The sequence below is a fragment of the Tamandua tetradactyla genome, chromosome 13 (genome assembly GCF_023851605.1).
Source record: "Tamandua tetradactyla isolate mTamTet1 chromosome 13, mTamTet1.pri, whole genome shotgun sequence".
NCBI lineage: Eukaryota > Metazoa > Chordata > Mammalia > Pilosa > Myrmecophagidae > Tamandua > Tamandua tetradactyla.
Genome location: NC_135339.1, coordinates 53188466 through 53212453, shown reverse-complemented (window position 1 = coordinate 53212453; position 23988 = coordinate 53188466). Strand labels below are relative to the sequence as shown.

General features: G+C 35.2%; 2 protein-coding genes across 3 annotated transcripts in view; one reads left to right on the top strand and one right to left on the bottom strand.

The window, feature by feature from the left end:
* The window catches only part of BTAF1 (B-TFIID TATA-box binding protein associated factor 1), a 145727-nt gene that overhangs the window by 110491 nt on the left and 11248 nt on the right, over nt 1-23988 (top strand). For both annotated transcript variants that reach the window (XM_077125429.1, XM_077125430.1), the window contains 12 exons: nt 1076-1228; nt 1463-1584; nt 1674-1841; nt 3425-3502; nt 3622-3751; nt 5473-5614; nt 6642-6772; nt 8456-8581; nt 10394-10546; nt 19071-19282; nt 21540-21699; nt 22078-22248. In XM_077125429.1, coding sequence (XP_076981544.1) covers nt 1076-1228; nt 1463-1584; nt 1674-1841; nt 3425-3502; nt 3622-3751; nt 5473-5614; nt 6642-6772; nt 8456-8581; nt 10394-10546; nt 19071-19282; nt 21540-21699; nt 22078-22248 — 1746 coding nt within the window. The remainder of the gene's footprint in view (nt 1-1075; nt 1229-1462; nt 1585-1673; nt 1842-3424; nt 3503-3621; nt 3752-5472; nt 5615-6641; nt 6773-8455; nt 8582-10393; nt 10547-19070; nt 19283-21539; nt 21700-22077; nt 22249-23988) is intronic.
* CPEB3 (cytoplasmic polyadenylation element binding protein 3) overlaps nt 21477-23988 on the bottom strand; it is a 304384-nt gene continuing 301872 nt past the window's right edge. Inside the window, exon 12 of the mRNA XM_077125447.1 lies at nt 21477-21735. Within this exon, the coding sequence (XP_076981562.1) occupies nt 21724-21735 (12 nt within the window). The 3' untranslated portion in view covers nt 21477-21723. The remainder of the gene's footprint in view (nt 21736-23988) is intronic.

Genomic DNA, 23988 nt, shown 5'->3' with positions numbered 1-23988 from the left:
CTGTCCTGTACTGTTTTTGTTATTTAGTAGTTTTTCTGGAGGATGAACTAAAACGCATACATTGCTAAGCCGCCATCTTACCCCAGCAGACCCACACATTATTTTAAAAACCACACTCATTAATATCACTCAAAGAAACTTTGTTTTAAATAATCGAAGGCTTTCAAGCTCACAGTGCTATGTTTCTCTTGAATGTTTTAAGTTTTTAATCATCGGCAACAATGTCATTTGTTTTCTTTGAAGTAATAGGGTCTCCTTTTTTCATTTGTGAGGAAAATGTTAGCCAAATAACTAAGTTTGAATAACCATAGTTATTGAAACTGAAACTAGCCTTTAAAAAGGGCTAGTTCTGACTTAATTTTGAACAGTCTCATGAGTGCTTTTCCTCAGGACATTGATATACATTAGAATTACTTTAGGTATACTTCACTATTTGATGCATGAAATTCATCACTCTACATCATCAAGGATATTCTTAAGTGAAACTGGCTTGTTTGTTTGTTTTTACCACTAGTGCATGGCTGTAAGGAATATAGCGACTTCTAGTGCATTTTGGTGCCATTGCCTTGATTCTTGCCAAACAGTAGTTTGGTCCATCATTACTTTTGCATGATCAGTGCAAATGTCAACACAGTGAAAAAGGAAAACAATGTCCTTCATTGTTTTTCATTATACAACTTTGCCTCTTTATCGATGAATGCATTGTGTGGGAAATTTATGTTGTACACATTTTCTTTAATGATTTTTTTTTTTTTTTGACATGGGCAAGCTCTGGGGATCGAACCTGGGTCTGTGGCATGACAGGTGAGAACTCTGCCACTGAGCCACCATTGCCTGCCCTGTAGCCATTTTCTTTAAAATGCCTTAAATGTGTTTATTTAGTAGTCTCATCATTATAGCACTTTGATACCTGTCAAATTCTTTAAACTCTACTTGTTTGCCTTCAAAATTGTACTATTTTGAATTACTTTTTCTACAAAGAGCTTCTTTTTTTAAGTCTTGAATTGATACTTCTCAGGATGACAATTGAACTATGAGTAAATAGTTTTAATACACAATTTAAAAATCATTTTAGGCAGGCATTCCAGATCCTCCAAAAATGTCCGAAGAATTAATCCAGTTGAAAGCCAAGGAGCGACACTTTTTGGAGCAATTGCTAGATGGGAAAAAATTAGAGAATTATAAAATTCCAGTACCAATCAACGCTGAACTCAGGAAATATCAGCAGGTAAAGTTTTATACTTATCTTGTAAATATAACTAGTGATTTTTCCTTTCAAATTTATCATGAAGCATTTTTTAATTGATTTAGTGGAATTTTGTGTTTAATGTCTTAATACCCAGTTATTTTTCCTTCGCTTATAAAAATAAAGATTTTTTTATTAGTGCAAACATGATTTTTACAACTTAAAGTTATGTTCTGTTCACATTTGTGATTTTTCTCTCACTCCCTAACTTTATAGGATGGAGTGAACTGGTTAGCATTTCTTAATAAGTATAAACTTCATGGAATTCTGTGTGATGACATGGGTTTAGGAAAAACTTTACAGTCCATCTGCATTCTAGCAGGAGATCATTGTCACAGGTAATTTTAAATGTTCTAAAATAAGGCTTCCAGATTCTTAGAAATGTAAACATGCTGGTTAATTTATTGTGTTTTCTGTTGTTGTAAAGGGCTCAGGAATATGCGAGATCAAAATTGGCAGAATGTATGCCACTTCCTTCCTTGGTGGTTTGTCCCCCAACATTAACAGGTCATTGGGTGGATGAAGTTGGTAAATTTTGTTCCAGAGAATATCTCAATCCATTGCACTATACTGGACCTCCCACTGAAAGAATAAGGTATAACCAAAAACAGGTTTAATCTTTTATTTTAAGTAAATTCAAAAGAATAAAATTTATTAAAATGAAATGAATATTCTGGAATTAGGTTTTTAGGTTATAGTACAGAAATGTCTTCAACTTATTTAAAAATGGTGACTGTACATTATAAAGATATGATCAGTGAGGCTTTGAGGACTTTAGCCTTTGCACAATCAGTTGGGCTTCCTGAGTATTGAAACAGAAACTGAGGTTGTACTGTGTTACTTTCTCGGGAACGACATGATCATCTCTGCTTCTTGGTGCTTCTGTTTTCACTCTTTTTATAATTCTATAAGAACTCCCCTTAACCTCACCTCTCCCTCCTTCCCTCTTCTTCCCTCTTCCCAAAAGTAAGTTGCTTTTGGTCTGCGGTATCTGCTCTAGCTGCTTCTGTATCATGTCAGCATTCAATGTGTTATTTTAGCTTTACCTCCTCCATATTAGCTAATATGTCTGTTACATTCCTAAATATAAATTTTGAAGAGTAGAAGCTCATTAATTTCATTTCATCTTTTTAAGTGTGGATAGTCAGTTATAGGTTGCATCCATGGATTTGCTACCCTTTTGTATTAATAAAAGCTAACATGTTTTGAGAACTTACTGGCCAGGCGCTGTTCTAAGAACTTTAACATATATGTAAAATTGTGTATTGTGTGTGCTCACAATAACCTTCGGAGGTATAAGCACTATTATTGTTCTCATTTTACAGATGAGGAGTCTAAGGCATGGCCTGGGTCCAAAGTCACTCAGCTAGTTAAGTGGGTGCAATGAGGATTTGAATGCAGGCAGCTCTACAACTTTCAGTCTTTACCAGTTTACCGTATTACCGCTTAGTTAGAATTTGTTCATTTGCACATGATGGAAAATCAGCATAAACTAGCTTAAGCAAACAGACATTTCTTAACTCATTTAATTGGGGATTGCAGGTATGAATTCTTGCTTCAGACACAGATTGCTCTCACTCACTCTTCCTCTGCATTACTTACACCATTTGTCTCTGCTGAACTTCATTATGCAGTTGGTGGGTGAGATGACCATGTCCTCCTAGCTTGGCACCTACAGTAGACAAAGATATTCCTCCCCCATCATGCATATGTCAATTCTGGAGATGAATTCCTGGCTTCTGGGGGGTCATGCTTCCAAATCAGCCATAGTGGTCAGGGAATAAAATTATTTTGAATTGCTCAACCTGGTTCAAATGTCTCTTCTCTTTGGTGATTTTTTGGGGGCATGTGATTAATAGCTCCCCAGGGCAAGGTGTTGAAGGAATAGTGCCCTCAAGGAAGAGATGTCAGTAGATAAAGTTAAGATGTCCACCACATTTGAGTTAGGAGCCTATCTCTTTTCTAATCAGACTGAACTAGAGCAACAGGTCCAAGCCATAATAAGAATGGCTTTCAGGTGGGTGTGCGGTGAGGATCATGGATATGAGAAGGATGGGCATAGAAGGCAGATTGAAAGCTTCTTATATGATGGGTAGCAATAGTTGCCCCTTTGAAACTGTCTATATTACAAACCCTGCAAATTCCTTGTTTCATTATTTTATTTATTTTTAAATAAAGGTTACAGCATCAAGTTAAAAGGCACAATCTGATAGTGGCTTCATATGATGTTGTGAGGAATGACATAGATTTCTTTAGGTAAGATTAAAAACTTTTTTAGGAAGACTATCAAGTTTGAAGATGTTTAATAATTAATATATTCATATAGTTTCAGACATACAGTTAAAAATACTACAATTTTGTCTATTCTCCCTTAGAAATATTAAATTCAACTACTGTATTCTTGATGAAGGGCATGTCATCAAAAATGGAAAAACAAAATTGTCAAAAGCGGTAAAACAGCTGACCGCTAATTATAGGATAATTCTTTCTGGAACACCAATCCAGGTAATTGTTTACTACTCTTCTTTTGTTTGTTTGTTTTCTTCATTTCCTATGTGGAGAGTGGGTTTGGCATTTGACATTGAATTACAAAAGATGATTTTTTTAGTTTCCAGCAATAGTGGTACTTTTCTATCAATTATCTTGTTCTTATAACAGTTCATTTAGTATGTAGCAGTATCTGAGCAAACCAGGTTTTAAAGTCATACTTAAAATGTAATTTTAGACTATTTAAATTAAATTGTATTGTGCTCAAAATATGTGAGAGATTCTGTACTGACCATTCCCCATCTGTAATATTACACCACAATCTGATTTAGCATTGAAAAGCTAGTGCTGACTCAGTTTAATCGTATAGTAAAGATGACTATCTGATGTCAGGGAACAATTGATGGAAAACATTGTAGAAGTTTATTTTGGGAAAAGGAGAAGAAGGAGATGGGTGGGTAAATAGATATCTTCAGATCTTTGAGAGATTTTGATGTCCTCCAGAGGAACCAGAGCTCAGTTGGAAATGTTCACACCTATCTGGAGAGCCAGCTGTGATGGGAAGATACCCTCAATCATTCTGTTATGTAGAGGGTGAACTTTAAGTGACCTCTAAGGTTCCTTTTAAATCCAAGAATCAATGACTATTTTTTTATTACTTGTCTTTTAAATTTATTTTTGGTGATGAACTGATCATTATTATAAATGTTAGGGTTTTATCTATTAAGTGATCACTGCGGGTATTAACAACCACAAGAGAGAAACTTAATTATAAGCCTTCCTAAATTTAACAGAAGGGGAAAATAGACTATTTAGACATGAATTACCAAGATTTTGTTTTGCTTTACTTTAAACTTAAATGGAAATTTTACGGTGTGCTTAGTTTTTTTTATGTTATCTATAACCAAGTTAAAGCAATACCTATTTTTAAAAAGTCCAATTTGCTTTGGTATTTTGGTTGTTTAAAGGCACTCTTTCTTTCCTACTTCTCTGGCTAAACAATTTACTTCTAAACCTGTAAAGTGGGTTTCTGCACCTCAGGGTTATGGTGGCCCAAAGCAGGTAACATTGTTTTTGTTGAATTAGAACAGTTCTTCACATAGGAGGACACTCTTGCATGATGAGGCCGGAACCAGAGCAGAGTGAAGACAACTTCAGTAGGCAGAACCTTAGGACCTAGGCCTGTTGGGAGAATCTCTAGAATGAAAAGGCCCTGATTTCTTTTGTTTCACATTGACAGTAGAATTGGAAAGGACATGTGTCTTTGCCTCATAGTCCCTAAATACTTGGTAGATATGATCTACCAAACTCTACTAGGTTTTCCTTTGTTGAAGAAATTCTGATGATGTTAGCCTAATTCCTTAAATCTAGCTCTTAATTTGAGTCTTAAAATAAGTTAAAAGAATCAGAAATTTTTATACATCTTTCCACTCTTTTACTTATTACTTGATAGATGCCAATGTGAGTATAAATACCATGGACCAAGACTTATTCTGGACACGAGGACTTGTGAATTTCCCCCAGTTAGAACAGCATAATTTTCTCCAATACCAACCTGAATTTTATACATTAACACATAGACTTACACCATATACCTAAACTGTGATGATCATCTCTCATCTATGAAATCATAATGGGCTTTTGTTAATTTTCTGGGTTTTTTGTTTGTTTGTTTATTTTTTAATATAACGAAATACTCTTTTTAGAAAAGATAACCTGTGTTCCTTTCTTATATTTAGAACAACGTTTTGGAGCTGTGGTCATTATTTGATTTCCTTATGCCAGGATTTTTGGGTACTGAACGCCAATTTGCTGCTCGATATGGTAAACCTATATTAGCAAGTAGGGATGCTCGAAGCTCCAGTCGAGAACAAGAAGCAGGTATGAAAGAGATATAATTATAAATTCTATGAAAGTAAGTCCCCTTAGGGGACTTGGGAGAAAGGAGGAAATATTCAACTTTCCTATTTGGAGAATTTCTGATTTTCTCACAAGTGGTGGGAACAACCAAATCAATAAGCTGAGCCCTTGACCTTGAGGCTCACCCCTATGAAACTTATTCCTGCAAAGGATAGGCTAAGCCTACTTATAATTAGGCCTAAGATTCACCCCCAGAGAACCTCTTTTGCTGCTCAGATGTGGCTGAACTCACTGCCCTTCCCCGCCACTGTGTGAGACGTGACTCCCAGGTGTGTAAATCTCCTTGGCAGTGTGAGACAGAACTCCCGGGATGAGCCAGGACCTGGCATCATGGGACTTAGAAAACCTTCTTGACAAAAAGGGGGAAGAGAGAAATGAGACAGTCTCAGTGGCTGAGAGATTTCAGGTAGAGTCAAGAGGTTATCCTGGAGGTTATTATTATGTATTATATAGATATCCCTTTTTAGTTTATGGTGTATTGGAGTGTCTGGACAGAAGTACCTGAAACTGTTGAGCTGTGTTCCAGTAGCCTCAATTCTTGAAGATGATTGTATAACTATATAACTTTTACAATGTGACTGTGTGCTTGTGGAAATCTTGTGTCTGATGCTTCTTTTATCCAGGGTATGGATAGATGAGTAAAAATATGTATGGATAAAAAAATTAATAAATGGGGGGATAAGGGGTAAAATAAATTGAATAGATTAAAATACTTATGGTCAGTAAACGTAAGGGGTATGGGTTGTATGAGTTTTTTCTTTTTTCTTTTTATTTCTTTTTCTGGAGTGATGCAGTTGTTCTAAAAATGATCATGGTGATGAATAGACAACTAAGTGATGATATTGTGAACCATTTATTATACACCAGGTATGGACCATATGTGTGTGAAGATTTGTCAATAAAAATATTGAAAATAAATAAAGGAATATGAAAGTGAATGTAAATTATTCCCAACTTATTAAAAAACATTTTATCTTATTTTTAACAGGCGTTCTTGCGATGGATGCACTGCATCGCCAAGTCCTTCCATTTCTTTTGAGAAGAATGAAAGAAGATGTTTTGCAGGATCTTCCACCCAAAATTATTCAAGACTATTATTGTACTCTTAGTCCTCTCCAGGTTAGGAATGTGGTAACTGTGGTTGGTGGTGGTATGTTTTTATCAGAATGTTTCATAAAGTGGTCCAGTACTGTTTGCCACAAAGGTATTGAGCAAAAAGGTTAGCCTTCAGCTTTATCGCTTTTATCTAGCTTCTACTTCCTGAGACTTTAGGAATATTATATTTCAAACAGATATAGATAAAGCCTAAATGAATCTGCTTGGATATGTGCATATAAGTAGAGGATTTAAAACAAAATCCAGTATCATAGTTGCTTTCTTATATGACTAGTTAATTGGAAAATTTGCTAAGTTGAACTGATGAGGAAATAAACCGTTGTTTATAAGGGCCAGATATTTTCCTATTAGTGTTGTCATATTGTCCTCACAATAACATGGGTAATAGTAAACCCTATTTTTGCAAGTAAAGTGAAGCTCCGAAAAGTTAAGTAACTTGTTCAAGATCCTATATCTAATATATATCAGAGCTGGCCTTCAGACGTAGTCAAGTAGGAACTCATCCCTTTTAAAGTATTATTACTTGGCCTATAAATGTGTTGGCTTATGTGTTATAAAAGTGTTGGCTTCTACACAAATCTTGTACACAGAGACTATTATCAAAGGATTCATTGTATACTTAGAAAAGTACAGCCTTTTGTTGTGTCATACTTTTCTAAGTACATAAGTAGAAGCTGTCTTTTGTCTTAGTAATACATGGTCCACCAGTAAGAATTTTCTGCTTAAGTGTTTGCCTCATGCTTTAAGTTCTATGTATCAATCTATTTCAGTATTATAAGTTGATTTAATATGGTCAAATGAATAAAAAATATACAGACATATCCAAAAACTTATCTTTTTCTTTTCTAGTGGTAGGCAGTTATCCTGTTAGCCAGGATTTATCTACTCAAATTGAGTTTAGTAGGCAGGACAGTCTAATGGTGAGAAACCTTCTATATTGTCTGCTTCATCTTTCTGGGCCTCCCTTCCTTTATTTGTAGAAAATTTGTTATTTCTTGAAAGGAGTAGTTTAGGGGTTATGAGATGAAGAGTTTTTAAGTAAGTACAATAAAGAAAAGGTGCCATCTGAAAAAAATCTGTGGTGGTACTATAATATAGACATAAAGCACATTTTATTAGACTAGAGGAAGGGAGCTGAAAGCTAAGTCAAGTTTGGGCTTACTTTAGATTTCACTAATTTCTGTTCTTTAGCTTTCTAGATTTTCTTGCCTTTTATATTATTTTAAGTTTGACCTAGGCAGGAACTTAGACTTTAAGGTAATATCTTGCTATGAGTTCCCCATTAGGCTGGCACTAACATTCTTTTAAAACTTAGCTTTATTAGAAAATAGTATGGAGTCTTGACCATATAACTTCAGTTAAGGAAGATTTTCTTTTTTATTTGTAAGGGTTCAGGTTCTGTTTTAGATAATATATTTATCTTTCTGAAAAGAGTAGAAATATTGAGTGTAAGACTATTTGACTAGTATTTTCAATATCTTAGCAGCCAAACTTAATAAATTGCTTTAAAATAGTAAAGAAACTCACCAAGTTGCAGCAGATAATCTGTAATGCTGGTAGTCATCATAGGTATCAGTTTATTTCCTTTAATGCAGGCTGAAAATTACTGAGCTTATTGGCATTTGCTAGTTATGTCATTTGAAGCTGGAAAATATACTTACTGCTTTTATGGGGGCAATTTCACAGGTTCAACTCTATGAAGATTTTGCTAAGTCTCGTGCCAAGTGTGATGTCAATGAAACAGTTTCTTCAGCTGTACTTTCTGAAGAAACTGAAAAACCAAAGCTTAAGGCTACAGGCCATGTATTCCAGGTATAGATTAAAGTCCTTTTGTTCAAATGTAGTTGAAAATGTTCTTTAATGGGGCAGTTTTTATATGGAATATTGAAATACAGATTTATTTAAAATTTTATCCACATTTTATAACTGTCCTTGAAAATAGATATATGTACAGAAAATAAATGCCTTGGCAAGTTGTTTATAATAGCTTCTAGTTTGAACTTGTATGTTAAAATTAAATGTATAGTGGCTCAGTGGCAGAGTTCTCACCTGCTGTGCTGGAGACCCAGGTTCAATTCCTGGTGCCTGCCCATACAAAAAAAAAGAAATTAAACATACAAACGCAGTATGTTTGTATGTTACATGAAAGAAGGATTTTAGAATAGAGAATCTTTGCTTTTCTTCATTCATCCATTCCAAAAATAGTGTAACACCTAACACATGGCAGTAATTTTTTAAGCTCTGGGCCTAAAGCAATGATCAAAATAGTTTCCTTCCATTGTGGAGTTTACATTCTGGAAAGAGTAGATGAAAGATAAAATACATATTATGTAATAAAATAGAGCAGAGAGAGGGTATAGAGTATAGGGGTAGATTGGGGGTTAAGTTGTGATCGAATATATGCTTCACCAAGAATGTAACATTTGAGCAAGGATCTGAAGGGGATTGAGATAGATATCCAAGAGGAAGGGATTCCAGCCAAAGTTGACAAAAAGCACAGAAGTCCTGACAAAGGAACATGCCTCATGTTCTTGAGGGAATGGCAAATGAAAAAGAGGTAGAAAATGTCAACGCACTTCTTTCCCTTTTGAAATATTCTACCACAGAAAATTTTCCAAGCATCCTTGCCACCAATAAAACTAAATACCATAGCATTTTTAAAGATAGGAAAAGGAAAAGATGTTTATGAAGCCTTATATAACACTCTTTATGAGGGCTTAATACCACTCCCAGAGTTTTTACTGTAGTCAGCAGTCTCTTTAGCCTTGTTAGCAGAGCTTAATAATTCAAAACTCTGTAGTAGGGGTGAGACCAAAATCATGAGCCAAGTAAAATGCAAAAAAGAAAGGGTGTGGCTGAATCAGAGAAAAGAAAGAAGAGACCTTATGGGATGCTTTTTCTTAATCACAACCACCTGAAATAATCACCTGTCTCCCTTCCCCAAGACCTACTAAATCAGAATATTGGACACTAGAGGGGAGATACTTGCAAATTAATAAAGTCCTCAGGGCTTTTTTCTTTTTTTGCATGCTATATGCCCGGGGTCACATTTCATTCTTTTTCCATGTGAGTATCCTGTTATTTCAGCACCATTTGTTAAATTTTTATTTGTTTTTTCTTTCTTTGTCTTGCTCATTCGTTTGTTTTGGGGAAGTGCATGGGCTGGGAATACAACCCGGGTATCCTGCATGGCAGCTGAGAATTCTACCCCTGAACTACCCTTGCACCTCTCAGGGAATTTTTGATCCACTGAAATTTGAGAAATGCTTTCTTAGGAAATGATGCTGGATTCTAGAACTATGCATAAGCATCATAAGGCACTTTGAGTGGGAGAGGGTTAGCTGTAGGAGCTGATGAATAAGATACTCTATCTGCCATGAGAAGCCTAGAGGGAGCAAGGGGAGACAGAAACAGTACAGTTTATATAAGCAAGAAGCCCAGAGGAAAGTTGATGAAGGCTCGCAGATGAGACATGAAAATTGATTTTTAAAGAGTGAGTAGTAGTTTGCCAAACAGGAGGAAGAAAGAGTTTCCAGACAGATGGAATAGCATAGGAAAAGATACAAAGTTACAAGCATTTGGTATGTGAGTGGACTTGCATATACATTTTTTTTCCTTTTAAAGGCATTACAGTACTTACGTAAACTGTGCAACCATCCAGCATTAGTCTTAACAACTCAACATCCAGAGTTCAAGAGCACTACTGAAAAACTGGCTGCTCAGAATTCTTCTCTTCATGATATTCAGCATGCTCCTAAACTCTCAGCTTTGAAACAAGTGAGTATGCCTTTTAAGTGTTCGATGTGTATCACACATTCCTGATAATATAATAGTAGGTAAATTTGCTTTTCCAAAAGATTACTGATGTGTTTCACTATTTATTCTGTTTTTTAATTTAGTTTGGCTTTTGTTTTGTAATAAGTACAGTTTTACTTTGGCTACTTTTTAAAATGGAATTAAAAAAATTCTAAGATTTCAAAAAGCTAAACTGAACTAATTTCAAACAAAAATGCTAGTGGTGACCATTTTCTTATAATTGTCTTAAAATTGGAAAATTTATTGCAAAATGTAGACTTTAGTAATTGTTTCAGCTTTCAGTAGTTAATTCTGGCCTAATAATGAGTGGAGATTTTTTATTTTATATAGGTTAGTATAGAAAATGTTTATAATGGTATATATGATATCTAGTTTTGCATTTTTAATATCGATACATGTAAAATAATAACTTTTACCTTTAGATTGGTTTAAATATTGAATTATTTTCTTGTTTGACCAAACTTTGCTACAGGTTTATATATAAAGTGGTAATGATATTTTCAATATAGCTGATTCATTAGAATCTACTTTCATTTATTTTATTCACATTTTAATTGTATGACAGGCTTTGATTTATTTTTTAGTTTATCTTTTGTAAATTATTTTTTTTTCAAGCGTTAGTACTTAACTCAGGCTTACAAATTAAAGTACTCCCTGTCATCTTGAAATGTTCTAGAATCAGGATGCTAAGGAACTCTAAAACATAAGCCCTTTTTCTGGCCACACTCACAGGAGGCTTTTCTTTTTTTCTTTCCATTTTGTAGTTCATTTTAGCCACCAGAGTAAAAGTTCTGTCTTAGCAGAAAGTTCTGTTTTTTTAAAATTTAAACATTCTGTTCTCTGAAGTAGGGGAGAAGTCTTGTTTTTAAAAAAATCTGTCACTATAAATATAGCAATAATAGTGCCAGGAGAAGCATCTAATTTTGCCAGAGACAAAATTAAAAATTTTCAGGGTCTTGGAATGATGAACTGAAACTTTTACATGAAATTTAAAGGAGATAAGCAGAGTCAATTTTAAAAGACATTTAGGTAAATATAGATTTTGTGAGACTTGGCAAACATTTTAGGTGGGGGGGCGAGTTGAGTTTTATTTTATGGCAAGTTCACTATAGGCCTGTAATATGAATTAGTTGCCAGTATATACATCTAATATGATCTTGGGTGGAATTAATAATACTGTAATGGCAAAAAATGAGGGAATCATGGTTTCACTGTTTTCTATACTAGCTGGAACAAATTTTGAATATCATTCATATCTCAGAGTACTATACTTTAAGTAGAAGATCAGAATGGTGAAAGGTCTAGAAATCAATTTATATGAGGCATAACTGAAAAGCATAGGGTAATTTAGCTTATACTGAATTTAGGTCAAGATAAAACTGAAGTGTTATATCTTAGGAGGCAGCAGCTGGCCTCTCAGACATCCATATAAGGTGATCTTGGTAAATATTTTCTAAAATCTAGTAATTTGCTAAGCAAGGCCCTATCTAGGTTTTATTAGAGTATTTGGAGCTTTTCAGTCTCTCATGGCAGATTCATAAGAGGTTATTGGGAATAAGTAATTATTGAGATAAACTGAATGTGCATGACACAAACATCCTGATAAATTCTCACTTTCTGGAACTCTTCTTTTATAGAAATCATAGAGTACAACACAGTCATACTCTCCTGAGACAGTTTAGGAAGGATTTTTTTTTTAACCTAGCTTCGATAGTAATCCAATTATAGATTTGGGGGAAAGGAATGGAGAGAAGTACATAATCAAATTTCTTTATTTATTTTAGAGGAGTGCCTAACCATACACCTACTATCTAGGAGGGAAAAGAAAACCATATGGGAATCTAGTAAAAATTCAAATTCAATGGTCTGTTAGGAAGAAGAAAAAGAAGTTGTCCTTTGTTCTTCCAGAGGAACAACAAAGTGATATGTGAGATGGTATGGAATATAAAGAAAAACCTCTACCACTATAAGGGTTCACCCAGAGGTTGAGAGGCCATCTGTAAATGATATGTATATGTCAGGGGATCACCAAGACTACCCCCAGACTTGGAGATTTGATATATATCAAAGACTCAAAATAATTGTACAAACAACCATGATTTATTACAGTGAAAGGAAACAGCACAAAATCAGCAAAGGGAAAAGGGACATGGAGTGAAGATTAAAAGAAGTCAGGCACAAGATTCTAAGAGCCTTCCTCATGTAGAATAATTCCTCCAGCATCAAATTGTGACAACACATGTGAAGTGTTGTCTACCGAGGAGACTCATTATAGACTCAGTGTCCAAGGTTTTATTGGGGACTAGATGGGTACCATCTGTTTAGCTCATACCAAAACTCCAGGCTGCCAAAGGCAATTAGGTGTTCAGCATAAATTTTACAGTTTACATAAACAGTTTAGGCGCAATAAACATCCTTTTCAGGAAGGGAATGGTGGGAACTCTCTGAAACAAAGTTCTCATTTGCCAGTGAGAAGCCAGCCTTGGAAGCTGGCCTTCTGAAGATAGCAGTCTCAGGGCTGCTATGTTAACTCTTTTCTGTAAGATTTTACATTGAATTAGGAATTTGCCTGAATGGCCTTTGCTTATCTTTCCCATCTAAGATAATGGTTTTGTAAGTAACTTCTATTAATCAGAGAAAGTATCTGCCTTAGGGTCTTAAATTTTGAGCATAATTCAATATATAAGATCATGGGGATGAAGGAGATTACTATTGCATACACTAATTTCCCTAAGTGTTATTAACATGATTCTCTTGGATTTTTAATTTTTTTATTGTGGTAACATATGCAGAACAACATTTTCAGCTATACAATTCATTGGTGTTAATCATATTCACAGGTTGTGCTACCACCGACACCATCTATTACCAAAACTTTTCCATTACCCCAAACAAAAATTGTACTTTTTAAGCATTTAACTCCTCATTCCTCATCCTCACCCTTTGTTGTTACCCTGTAATCTACTTTTTGCATATTTTAGTTATTTCATATAAATCTGATCATATAATTTCTTTCCTTTTGTGTCTTCATGGTTCATCCATGTCGTAGTGTATCTAAGAATGTTAGTCCTCCTTATGGCTGAATAATATTCCATTGTACGTATATGCCATATTTTGTTTATCCACTCTCATCTGATGGTGAACATTTGGGTTGCTTCTACCTTTTGGCTATTGTAAATAATGCTGTCATGAACATTGGTGTTCAAATACCTGTTCAAGTCCCTACTTCCTGTTCTTTTGGGTATTTACCTGGAACTCAGATTGCCAGGTCATTTGTTAATTTTTTTTTTTTGGTATGCTGTATGGTGGGGTCACATTTCATTATTTTTCCATGTGAGTGTCCTGTTACTGCAGCACCATTTGTTGAATTTTTTATTTTGTTTTTTGTTTGTTTTGCTTGTTTGTTCTTTTGGGAAGTGTATGGACTGGGAATTGAACCTGGGTTTCCCACATGTCAGGCAAGAATTCTACCACTGAACTACCCATGCACCTACTATCTAGTAATTTTACATTTAACTTTCTGAGGAACTGCCAAACTGATATCCATACTGACTGAGGCATCTTACATTCCCACTAGCAAAGAATGAGTGTTCCTATTTCTCCACATCCTCACCAACAGCTATTTTCCATTTATTTATTTATTTTACGTATGCTGATATTTTAAATAACGGCCATCCTAGAGGGTATGAATGATATCTCATTGTGGTTTGGATGTACATTTCCCTAATGCTTAATGAAGTTGAGCATCTTTTCATGTGCTTATTGGATATTTGTATATCTTCTTTGGAGAAATGTCTATTCAAGTCTTTGGCACATTTCAAAATTGGGTTGTCTTTGTTGCTGAGTTCTAGACATTCTTTATATGTTCTAGATATTAAGCCCTTATCATTTTTTCTGTATTCTGTATTCCAAATATTTTTTCCATTCTATAGAATGTCTTTTTACTTTCTTGATAATGTTACTTTAGGTGTAAAGGTTTTTAATTTTAATGGCATCCAACTTATTTTCTTTTGTTGCTCATGTTCTTTGTGTAAAGTATAAGAATGCATTGCCTAATACAAAGTCCTGAAGCTATCCTCTTGATTTCTTGTAGGAGTTTTAATAGTTTTAGTTCTTATATTTAGGTCATTGATCTACTTAAGTTCGTTTTTGTATATGGTGTTAGTTGTAGGTGTCCACCTTCATTCTTTTGTATATGGATATCCAGTCTTCAGGGCACCATTTATGGATGAGACTGTTCTTTCACCATTAAGTGGACTTGGCACCTTTATAAAAAGTCAGTTGGCCATATGTGAAAGTTTATTTCCAAACTCTCAGTTCTATTCCATTGTTCTATATGTCTCTCCTTGCGCTACTACCACACTGTTTGGATTTCTGCATCTTTCTTTGTAATAATTTTTAAAATCAAAAGTTCAAGTTTCCTAGTTTTGTTGTTCTTTTACATGATGTTTTTGACAGATTGGCACCCTCTTGCCCTTCCATATAAATCTGACGATTGGCCTTCCCATTTCTGAGGATGGCTTTTGGACTTTTGATTGGGATTACATTGAATCTGTAAAACTAAGTAAGTCTTCCAATCCATGGATGTGGAAAATCTTTCCATTTATTTAGGTCTTACTTAATTTCTTTCAATAATGATTAGTAATTTTCAGTGTACAAATCCTTTACATCCTTAAATTTATTCCTAGATATATATATGATTCTTTTAGTTGCATAAGTGGAATTTTTTTCTTGATTTCCACTTCAGATTGTTCATTGTTAGTATATAGAAGTACTTGATTTTTGCATGTTGATCTTGTACCCTGCCACTTTGCTGGAGTCATTTATTAGATCTTGTAGCTTTCTTATGGATTTTTCAGGATTTTCTATATATTGGATCATGTCATCTGCAAATAAGGAAAGTTTTACTTCTTCCTTTCCCATTTGGATGCCTTTTATTTCTATTTTTTGCTTGATTGCTCTAGCTAGCACTTCCAGTACAACATTGAATAGCAGTAGTGAAAATGGGTATCATCCTTCCTGATCTTAGGAGGAAGGCTTTCAGTCTTTCACTGTTGAGTATGATGTTAGGTGTGGATTTTTCATATGTGCCTTTATCATGCTGAGGAAGTTCCCTTCAATTTATATTCTGATGGTTTTATCGTGTAAAGGGTACTGAAGTCAGATGCCTTTTCTGCCTCAATTGAGATAATCATGTGTTTTTTATCCTTCATTCTATTGATTTCTATGTGTTGAGCCACCTTTGTATACCTGAGATAAATCCCACTTGATCATAGTGTATAATTATTTTAATGTGCTGTTCGTTTCCATTTGCTAGTTGTTGTTTTTTTCTCCATGGGCAGGCACTAGGAATTGAACCTGGGTCTATGGCATGGCAAGTGAGAATCCTGCCTGCTGAGCCACCATGGCCCACCCAGATAACTTTTTTATCCCAAGAGTCAATGCCCTCGTCTCTCTCTCTCTCTTTTTTTCCCCGCATGGGCAGGCAGCAGGAATAGAACCCAGGTCTCTGATATGGCAGGCCAGAATTCTGCCTGCTGAGCCACTGTCGCACCTCCCCATTTGCTAGTATTTTAAGGATGTTTACGTCTATATTCATAAGGAATATTAGTCTGTAGTTTTCTTTTCTTGTGATATCTTTATCTAACTTTGGTATTAGAGTGATGTTGGCCTTATAGAATGCGTTAAGGAGTGTTCCCTCCTCTTCAGCTTTTTGGAAGAGTTTGTGTAGGATTGGTGTTAATTCTTCTTTGGTAAGCTTGGTAAAATTCACCAGTGACTCCATCTGCTGCCGTGCTTTTCTTTGTTGCAAGACTACAAGTTACTGATTCTCTTGTTAATGGTCTCTTGAAAATTCTGTATCTTTTTGAGTCAGTTTGAATTGTGTTTCTTGTCATTTGTCCTTTTAGTTTATCTAATTTGTTGGCATACAGTTGTTCATGGTATTCTCAATAATCCTTTTTATTTCTATGGCATTGGTAGTTATGTCCTTTTCATTTCTGGTTTTTATTATTGCATCCTCTTTTTTAACTTTGTCTAGTTAAAGGTTTGTTAGTTTTATTGATCTTTATAAAGAACCAGCTTTTGGTTTTGTTAATTTTTGCTGCTGTTTTTTTTTTTTTAATTCTCTATTTTACCCTGCTCTAATTTTTCTTATTTCCTCCCCTCTGTTTCCTTTGGTTTAGTTCGCTGTTCTGTTTTTAGTTCCTCCTGGTGTGAGGTGAGGGTTACGATTTGAGATTTTCTTTTTTAATAAACATTTACAACTATAAATTTCCCTCTGAGACTCCTGGGACAAGCTGGAACCCAGCATCATGGGATTGAGAAAGCCTTCTTGACCAAAAGGAGGAAGAAAGAAATGAAAGTTTCAGTGGCTGAGAGAATCAAGAGGTTATCCTGGAGGTTATTCTTGTGCATTATATAGATAACCCTTTTTAGTTTATGGTGTATTGGAGTGGCTGGAGGGAAGTACCTGAAACTGATGAGCTGTGTTCCAGTAGCCTTGATTCTTGAAGACAATTGTATAACGATATATAGCTTTTATAATGGGACTGTGTGATTAAAAACCTTGTGTCGGATGCACCTTTTATCCAGGGTATGGACAGATGAGTAAAGAAATATGGATAAAAAAATAAATAAATAATAGGGGGACAAAGGGTAAAATAAATTGTGTAGATGGAAATACTAGTGGTCAGTGAGAGAGGGAATGGTAAGGGGTATGGTATGTATGGGTTTTTTCTTTTTATTTCTTTTTCTAGAGTGATGCACATGTTCTAAAAATGATCATGGTGATGAATGCACAACTATGTGATGATATTGTCAGACACTGAATGTACACCATACATGAAATGAATTATTTTTTCTTTCTGCTCCTGCTAACAGTTGATTTGAATTGTTTTATCTTCAACCCCTCTACAGTACTCTTTCATCCAGTTGTTGTGGTCTTCAGCTCCACTATTTCTCTTTAGTCCCTTTCTATCATATCTCTTTATTGGAATTCTCATTTTCATATATTGATTTCCTGATATCCTTTAGTTCTTTGTTCATTCTTTCCTTTAGATTTGTTAACATATTTAAGGCCATTTTTTAATAAAGTCTCTGCCTAGTATGTCCAAAGTCTGGTATTCTTCATTGATGGTTTCTGATGTTTCCTTTGTTTCTCTGATGGGCCATCATGTCCTGTTAATTGGTATGCCTTGAAATTTTTTTTTGCACTGTACATCTTGATATTTTAATATGTTAGTTCTAGAATAAGGCATCTGTTCCTTAAGTTTGTATCCAGGTAGTGATATGATAGAGATTTCCTTGAATGCAAAGAGCTAACAAAAAACAAACTAAAAACACTTTTCACAGTCTTTACAGATTGGCTCCATATTGTTGGTGCTTTCCATCAGAATTTAGCCTTAACAGTGGAACTGAAGAACATTCTAGGCAAAAGTGTAGGTCCACACTTTTTAGTGCAGTGTTTTTTTTCTGAGTGTGCATCTTGTACTGGGCATGGACTTGTGGCCTTAGGAATTTCCCTGTTTAGAAGTATCTGAATGTTCCCTCTTCTCTCTATGAAACACTGTTTCGTCCCAGTCATGGGCACTGTATTTATGCCTTAAAGCTGGTAATCCTTTGCCCGCGGCTGTCCATTTCATTGGCTTTTACATCGATTCAGTCTTCCACATTCTGCTTCTCCATGCAGGGTAAGTTCTGGGTTAGCAAGCCAAAGATAAGTATCCTGGTTTATTCTTTCAAGTGGCCACCAGATGGATAGGTACAAACATAAATGCACCCCTGCATGTCCATAGGGGTTCCTTTTTCCCCTAAGAGTCAGGGAGAGTACAAGTGGCTCCACACCAATCCATCCAGAGGGTGAGAGAAGGGCAAATAACAGTACCACAGTTGCCTTTTTATTGATTCAGCATTTGCTAAGTCACCACAGCTCTTTTACTGTTTTTCACACCTCTGAGGATGTTTCTGCCAGTTTTGCTGGTTTTTTAAAGATTCTGTCATGCCTTAATTCACCATCTTGGTGATATCACCTGATTTTCTTGAATTTTATGCTCTGACAATTTGTTCTTTTCTTTCCTTTTTGTAATTTTGATCTTTCCCAAATTTAGCTGCATACCATTATTTTTCTTTTTAGTCTCTGCTTTCATAATCTTTTATGAATCATTTTTCCCAGAGCATCTTCATTATCATCACTTTCCTTATTTACTGAGCACCTCTAGACTCCCTCTAACAGGAGTGAGGCCCAATAGATACCCTCCTGAGGAAGTAACCAGGAAATCCTAAGAGCTGCAAAGCCCTAAGCCCCTCAAAAATTAGTTCCAGATGCTCAAGACTGATAGACTGCAGCTCGAAATTCTCATTAGGTTTGGATATATTTAAAATCCAGGTTACAGGTAAATTGAACGTGTTATCACCACAAAGATCTCTTGTCACTACTTTCATTGAACACCCCTGTAACAACTGGTTTTGTTTTTGTTTTTTCAAGTTGTTGCTGGATTGTGGTTTGGGAAATGGCAGCACTTCAGAGAGTGGCACAGAATCTGTTGTGGCCCAGCACAGGATACTGATCTTTTGTCAGCTTAAAAGCATGCTTGATATTGTAGAGCATGATCTTCTCAAACCTCACTTGCCCTCGGTCACTTATTTGAGATTAGATGGCAGTATACCTCCTGGTCAGAGGCATTCAATTGTTTCACGGTAAGTGTCTTATAAAACTCTATTATCATAAATTAAGCTATAGTAGATGTATTATTACTTACACTGAAATATGCTTCATGAAATGTTTTCTTTCGATAAATATTTGCAAATGTGTTTTATTTTATAATTTAACCCAATCAGCCCTTTATAAAATAAATAGCTAGAGAAATATAATTGAATAGTTTGTTTAGTAAATGAAAAGGCATGACTACATCAGGAAAGTACTTTGAAGGGCATGAAAGAAATTTAAGGCATCAACAAACAATAGGGACAACTGTTTTTTACCTCATTTTTTAGGGGTGTTGGGAGTGAGGGACAGCAATGTTTGTTGGTTTTGCTAAAATCAGTCTCCTCATTCCTGTTCCTCTGCTGAAAACAAATTGGAAGATACCCCAGTTAGGAAGCAGAATGGTTTGTACATTAAGTACAGGTTATACCCTTTGCTTTAGAAATCTCAGGGGTTGTTTTCAAAAACTTGCTTCTGTCCCAGAACTGCATACTTCAGGAGTAGGCATTTTTACCAGCCATCCTTTTTGTTATGAACAATATAGTTAGAGGTCTTTAAACGGGCTTTGGAGACAGACAGACCCAGATTTGACTCCTAACATTCTATTTCAGTAGAGTTTCTCTGGGGCCTGTTTGTTTTCCATACAGCTGCAATCTATCTAAAAGAAGCATAATGATAATATTCTCATAGTTAAAACAAATAAATAAGATAATGCACTTAATGTATAAAGCCTATTATTTTCTGATAGTAAAAATGTAAAAAATGATAACTTGGTAACTGCTGTTATTGTTTGGTGATGATAATATTAGTATTTTTGCTTGGAAGTTACTAGATGTCCCTTGTCAGTGTATCTTCTAGGACTAATAAGGATAGCAGTGTCCAACTCCCTCATCTTCTACCTTCTCTGAATAATAAGATCCTGCTCCCCACCCCCCTCTTCTGTTTCCAAGCTTTAACGGTTCATAATTGAGGTTTTGGGGTTTTTTTTAATGTTTTTATTGTGAAATGTAACATATATAACAAAGAAAGAGAAAGCAGTAATTTTAAAAGTACACTTCAACAAAGTAGTTACAGAACAGATTTCAGAGTTTGTAATGGGTTACCATTCCACAATTTTAGGTTTTCCCTTATAGCTGCTCCAAAATACTGGGGGCTGGAAGAAATATCAGTAGTGCTTCAGCAATCATACTTATTTTAAATCCTGTTTTCTCTGTTATAACTCTTCTGCCTTTGATCCTTCTCCCAATCTAGAGGGATTCTTTAGTCAATAACCATTCTGACTTTTTGATATTAACAGGGGGTGTCAACACTAAAGGATAGGAGGATGTAATTATTGATAATCTTGGAGAGTCTGGTCCTTCGGGGTTTCAGGATTTATCTGGCCTAGGAACCCTCTGGGAATGTATAGGTTTCAGGAAAGCAAACTTAGTACATGAAACTTTAAATTTTAGAGTTTCAGTTTGAGCCCTAGGTGTTCTTAAGAGTTAACAGGAGTGATGTTGATTAGGGTTTAGCAAACATGGCAGTTAATACTATCTGACTGAAGCTTGCATAACAGTAGCCTCCAGAATAGCATCTTTTTAATATATATATATACTTTTATTGACAAGTCTTCACACACATATAGTCCATACATGGTACACAATCAATGGCTCACATTATCATCACATATTTGTATATTCATCACCATGATCATTTTTAGAATATTTGCATATTTTATCTTCAGACCCTCAAGGGACTCTGGTACCAGTACTTTTTAAGTATCCATCCACCATAGTCTGAGATGTATCTTGGTATTACATTAAGCTATACAGAATTAAAATGTTTGATTCCTTTTCTGGACTCTAGGAGTTTGATTTGCTTAAATGAGCTATCCTGACAGCTTAAATTATATTGTGTGTTACAGAAAATTTAGGTTCTAGACATAATAAACCTCTCCGCCCATAGTTGAGTTTTGTGTTTAGGGTTTAGTAAGAATTTTATAACTTTATCTGATATCCTAAAATAGAACCCAGTTGGCCTTAATATTTCAAAGATTTCTCACAATGGCAGAATACATTCTTTCCACTAATAAAGACATTATATATATTAAAAGAGTATATTTTCATTTCAGGTGGTCATGGAAATGTCTGTATCATGGATTTTGAAGCAGTGTTGTCATATATGCTGTTTAATTTTTATTAAACTGACAAGTTTCTATTATAGAAGGCTTAGAAAGTGTATTAATTTTATTTTTTAATATTGCCTTAGGTTTAACAATGATCCATCCATAGATGTCCTTTTACTTACAACTCACGTTGGTGGCCTGGGGCTTAACTTAACAGGCGCTGACACAGTGGTATTTGTGGAACATGACTGGAATCCCATGCGAGATCTGCAGGCCATGGACCGGGCCCATCGCATTGGGCAGGTAAAAAGTCACCTCTCACAGATGTTAACCTGCATACTGAGAAAAGTATTGCCAAGAAAAGTCAAGAAGCCTTGGTTAAAGTCCCTGCTCTGATGTTAACAAGTGCTGTGTGACCTTTTGGCAAGGCACTTAACACTTCTGGATCACTACTTCTTCATAATTTAAAAGAGGCACTTGAGCTAAGAAAATCTGCTAATGTCCTGTGATTCTCTGTAAACATTTTGAGTTCATGGGGGCTAGACAGAAATCAAGAAAGCCCAACCCTAACTATATAGTAGTATGTACATACAGCACAAGTATATGTAAGCCCTCTGACTTGCTGAACTTCAAAACTTCAGATTATTTGGGTACTATTGCTTAACTGTTTTTCTTTTTCAGAAACGTGTGGTTAACGTTTACCGACTGATAACCAGAGGAACACTGGAAGAGAAAATAATGGGTTTGCAGAAATTTAAGATGAACATAGCAAATACTGTTATTAGCCAAGAGAATTCCAGTTTGCAGAGTATGGGAACGGATCAACTTCTTGATCTGTTTACTCTTGATAAGGTACAGTACTTGTACAATCTGTTGTATCTCTTAGGGTTTGCAGGTTCCCTGGGACTGCTTAGTGAAAGTATTAAAGGGAGCAGAGAAGATATTCACTTTAGTATCTACTAGATCCCACCTTGAAACAATTTTTGGCGCTTAGGCAGCTAGTGGGTGCTAGATGTTTTGAGGTTTATTGATGTGTCCAGTGTCTTGCCCCAAGGTTTCTTTCCTTCATCTTTTCCTGCTGAAAGACAGCCTATTTCTGGACCTGGGTCAAACTCTCAGGTCCTGGTGACCTAAGGCAAATTAACTTTCCTGTGTACCTAAGCCCTCAGGAGGGTAACAATGTCTATTTTATACACAGTTGTGAGAATAAAATGAAATATATGTAAGCATTAAGAAGGGTACCTAGTATAGATTCTCAGTAAATAGTAGCCACTAATGATATTGTACATGATAATATTAGGACACAGAACTAATACATTAGATAAAAAAAATCATAATTAAAAGGATATACTAGCTGGAAATATTGGCCAATCTATTAATGTAAAACACTGTTGGATTTTAAATCTTGCATAGGTTCAGAAAAGCAATATGTACAATGTAAATTATGGTTAGAAATGACCTTATAAGAAAATCAAATTTGTTGTAATAACAGAATTTAGTGTTAAAATCTGAGAGAAACAGCATCAAGGGACTGAGAAAACCCCTAGAATGAGCTGAGAATTAACATCAAGGGATTGAGAGAACCTTCTCGACCAAAAGGGGGAAGAGTGAAATGAGACTAAGTGTCAATGGCTGAGAGATTCCAAACAAAGTCGAGAGGTTATCCTGGAGGTTATTCTTATGCATTAAGTAGATATCACCTTGTTGTTCAAGATATGGTGGAGAGGCTGGAGGGAACTGCCTGAAAATGTAGAGCTGTGTTCCAGTAGCCATGTTTCTTGATGATGATTGAACAATGATATAGCTTTCACAATGTGACTGTGTGATTGTGAAAACCTTGTGTCTGATGCTCCTTGTATCTACCATATCAACAGAAGAGTAGAACATATGGAATAAAAATGAATAATAGGGGGAACAAATGTTAAAATAAATTTAGTTTGAAATGCTAGTGGTAAATGAAAGCGAGGGGTAAGGGGTATGGTATTTATAATCTTTTTTTTTTCTGTTATCGTTTTGTTTTTATTTCTGTTGTCTTTATTTATTTTTCTAAATCGATGCAAATGTTCTAAGAAATGATGAAAATGCAACTGTGATGATATTAAGAATTACTGATTATATATGTAGAATGGAATGATAAAAAAAATCTGAGAGAAAGTAGTTCCATTGTACTCTGTATGTGTTAAAAAACAATCTGGAATACTGTATATTGGTTTGGGTGCTGAATTTTAAACTGTGACAAAATAGTGTAAGTCCCTAAAAGATGGCCAAAATGAAAGGAGGAAGGTTCTCAATCATGTCATGTAAGGAGAGGTTGAAAGAATTAGGTATGTTTAACTTCGAGAAAAGGCTCAAAGAAACCATACAGCTGTCTTCAAATACTTTTTATTCTGTTTGAGAGAATATTCTTACAGGTGACTTTCAGAGAGCAGAACTGGACTTGGGGAATGTTCCAGGGAGGCAGGAGCTATTGACATAAAGAACAGTATTGGAACAATTGGAAAAACTTGAAAAATGTGTATTAGATAATTTTAATGTATCAGAGTTAAATTCCCTTAATCACATCTCTTTGTACTATGGTTATTTATGAAAATG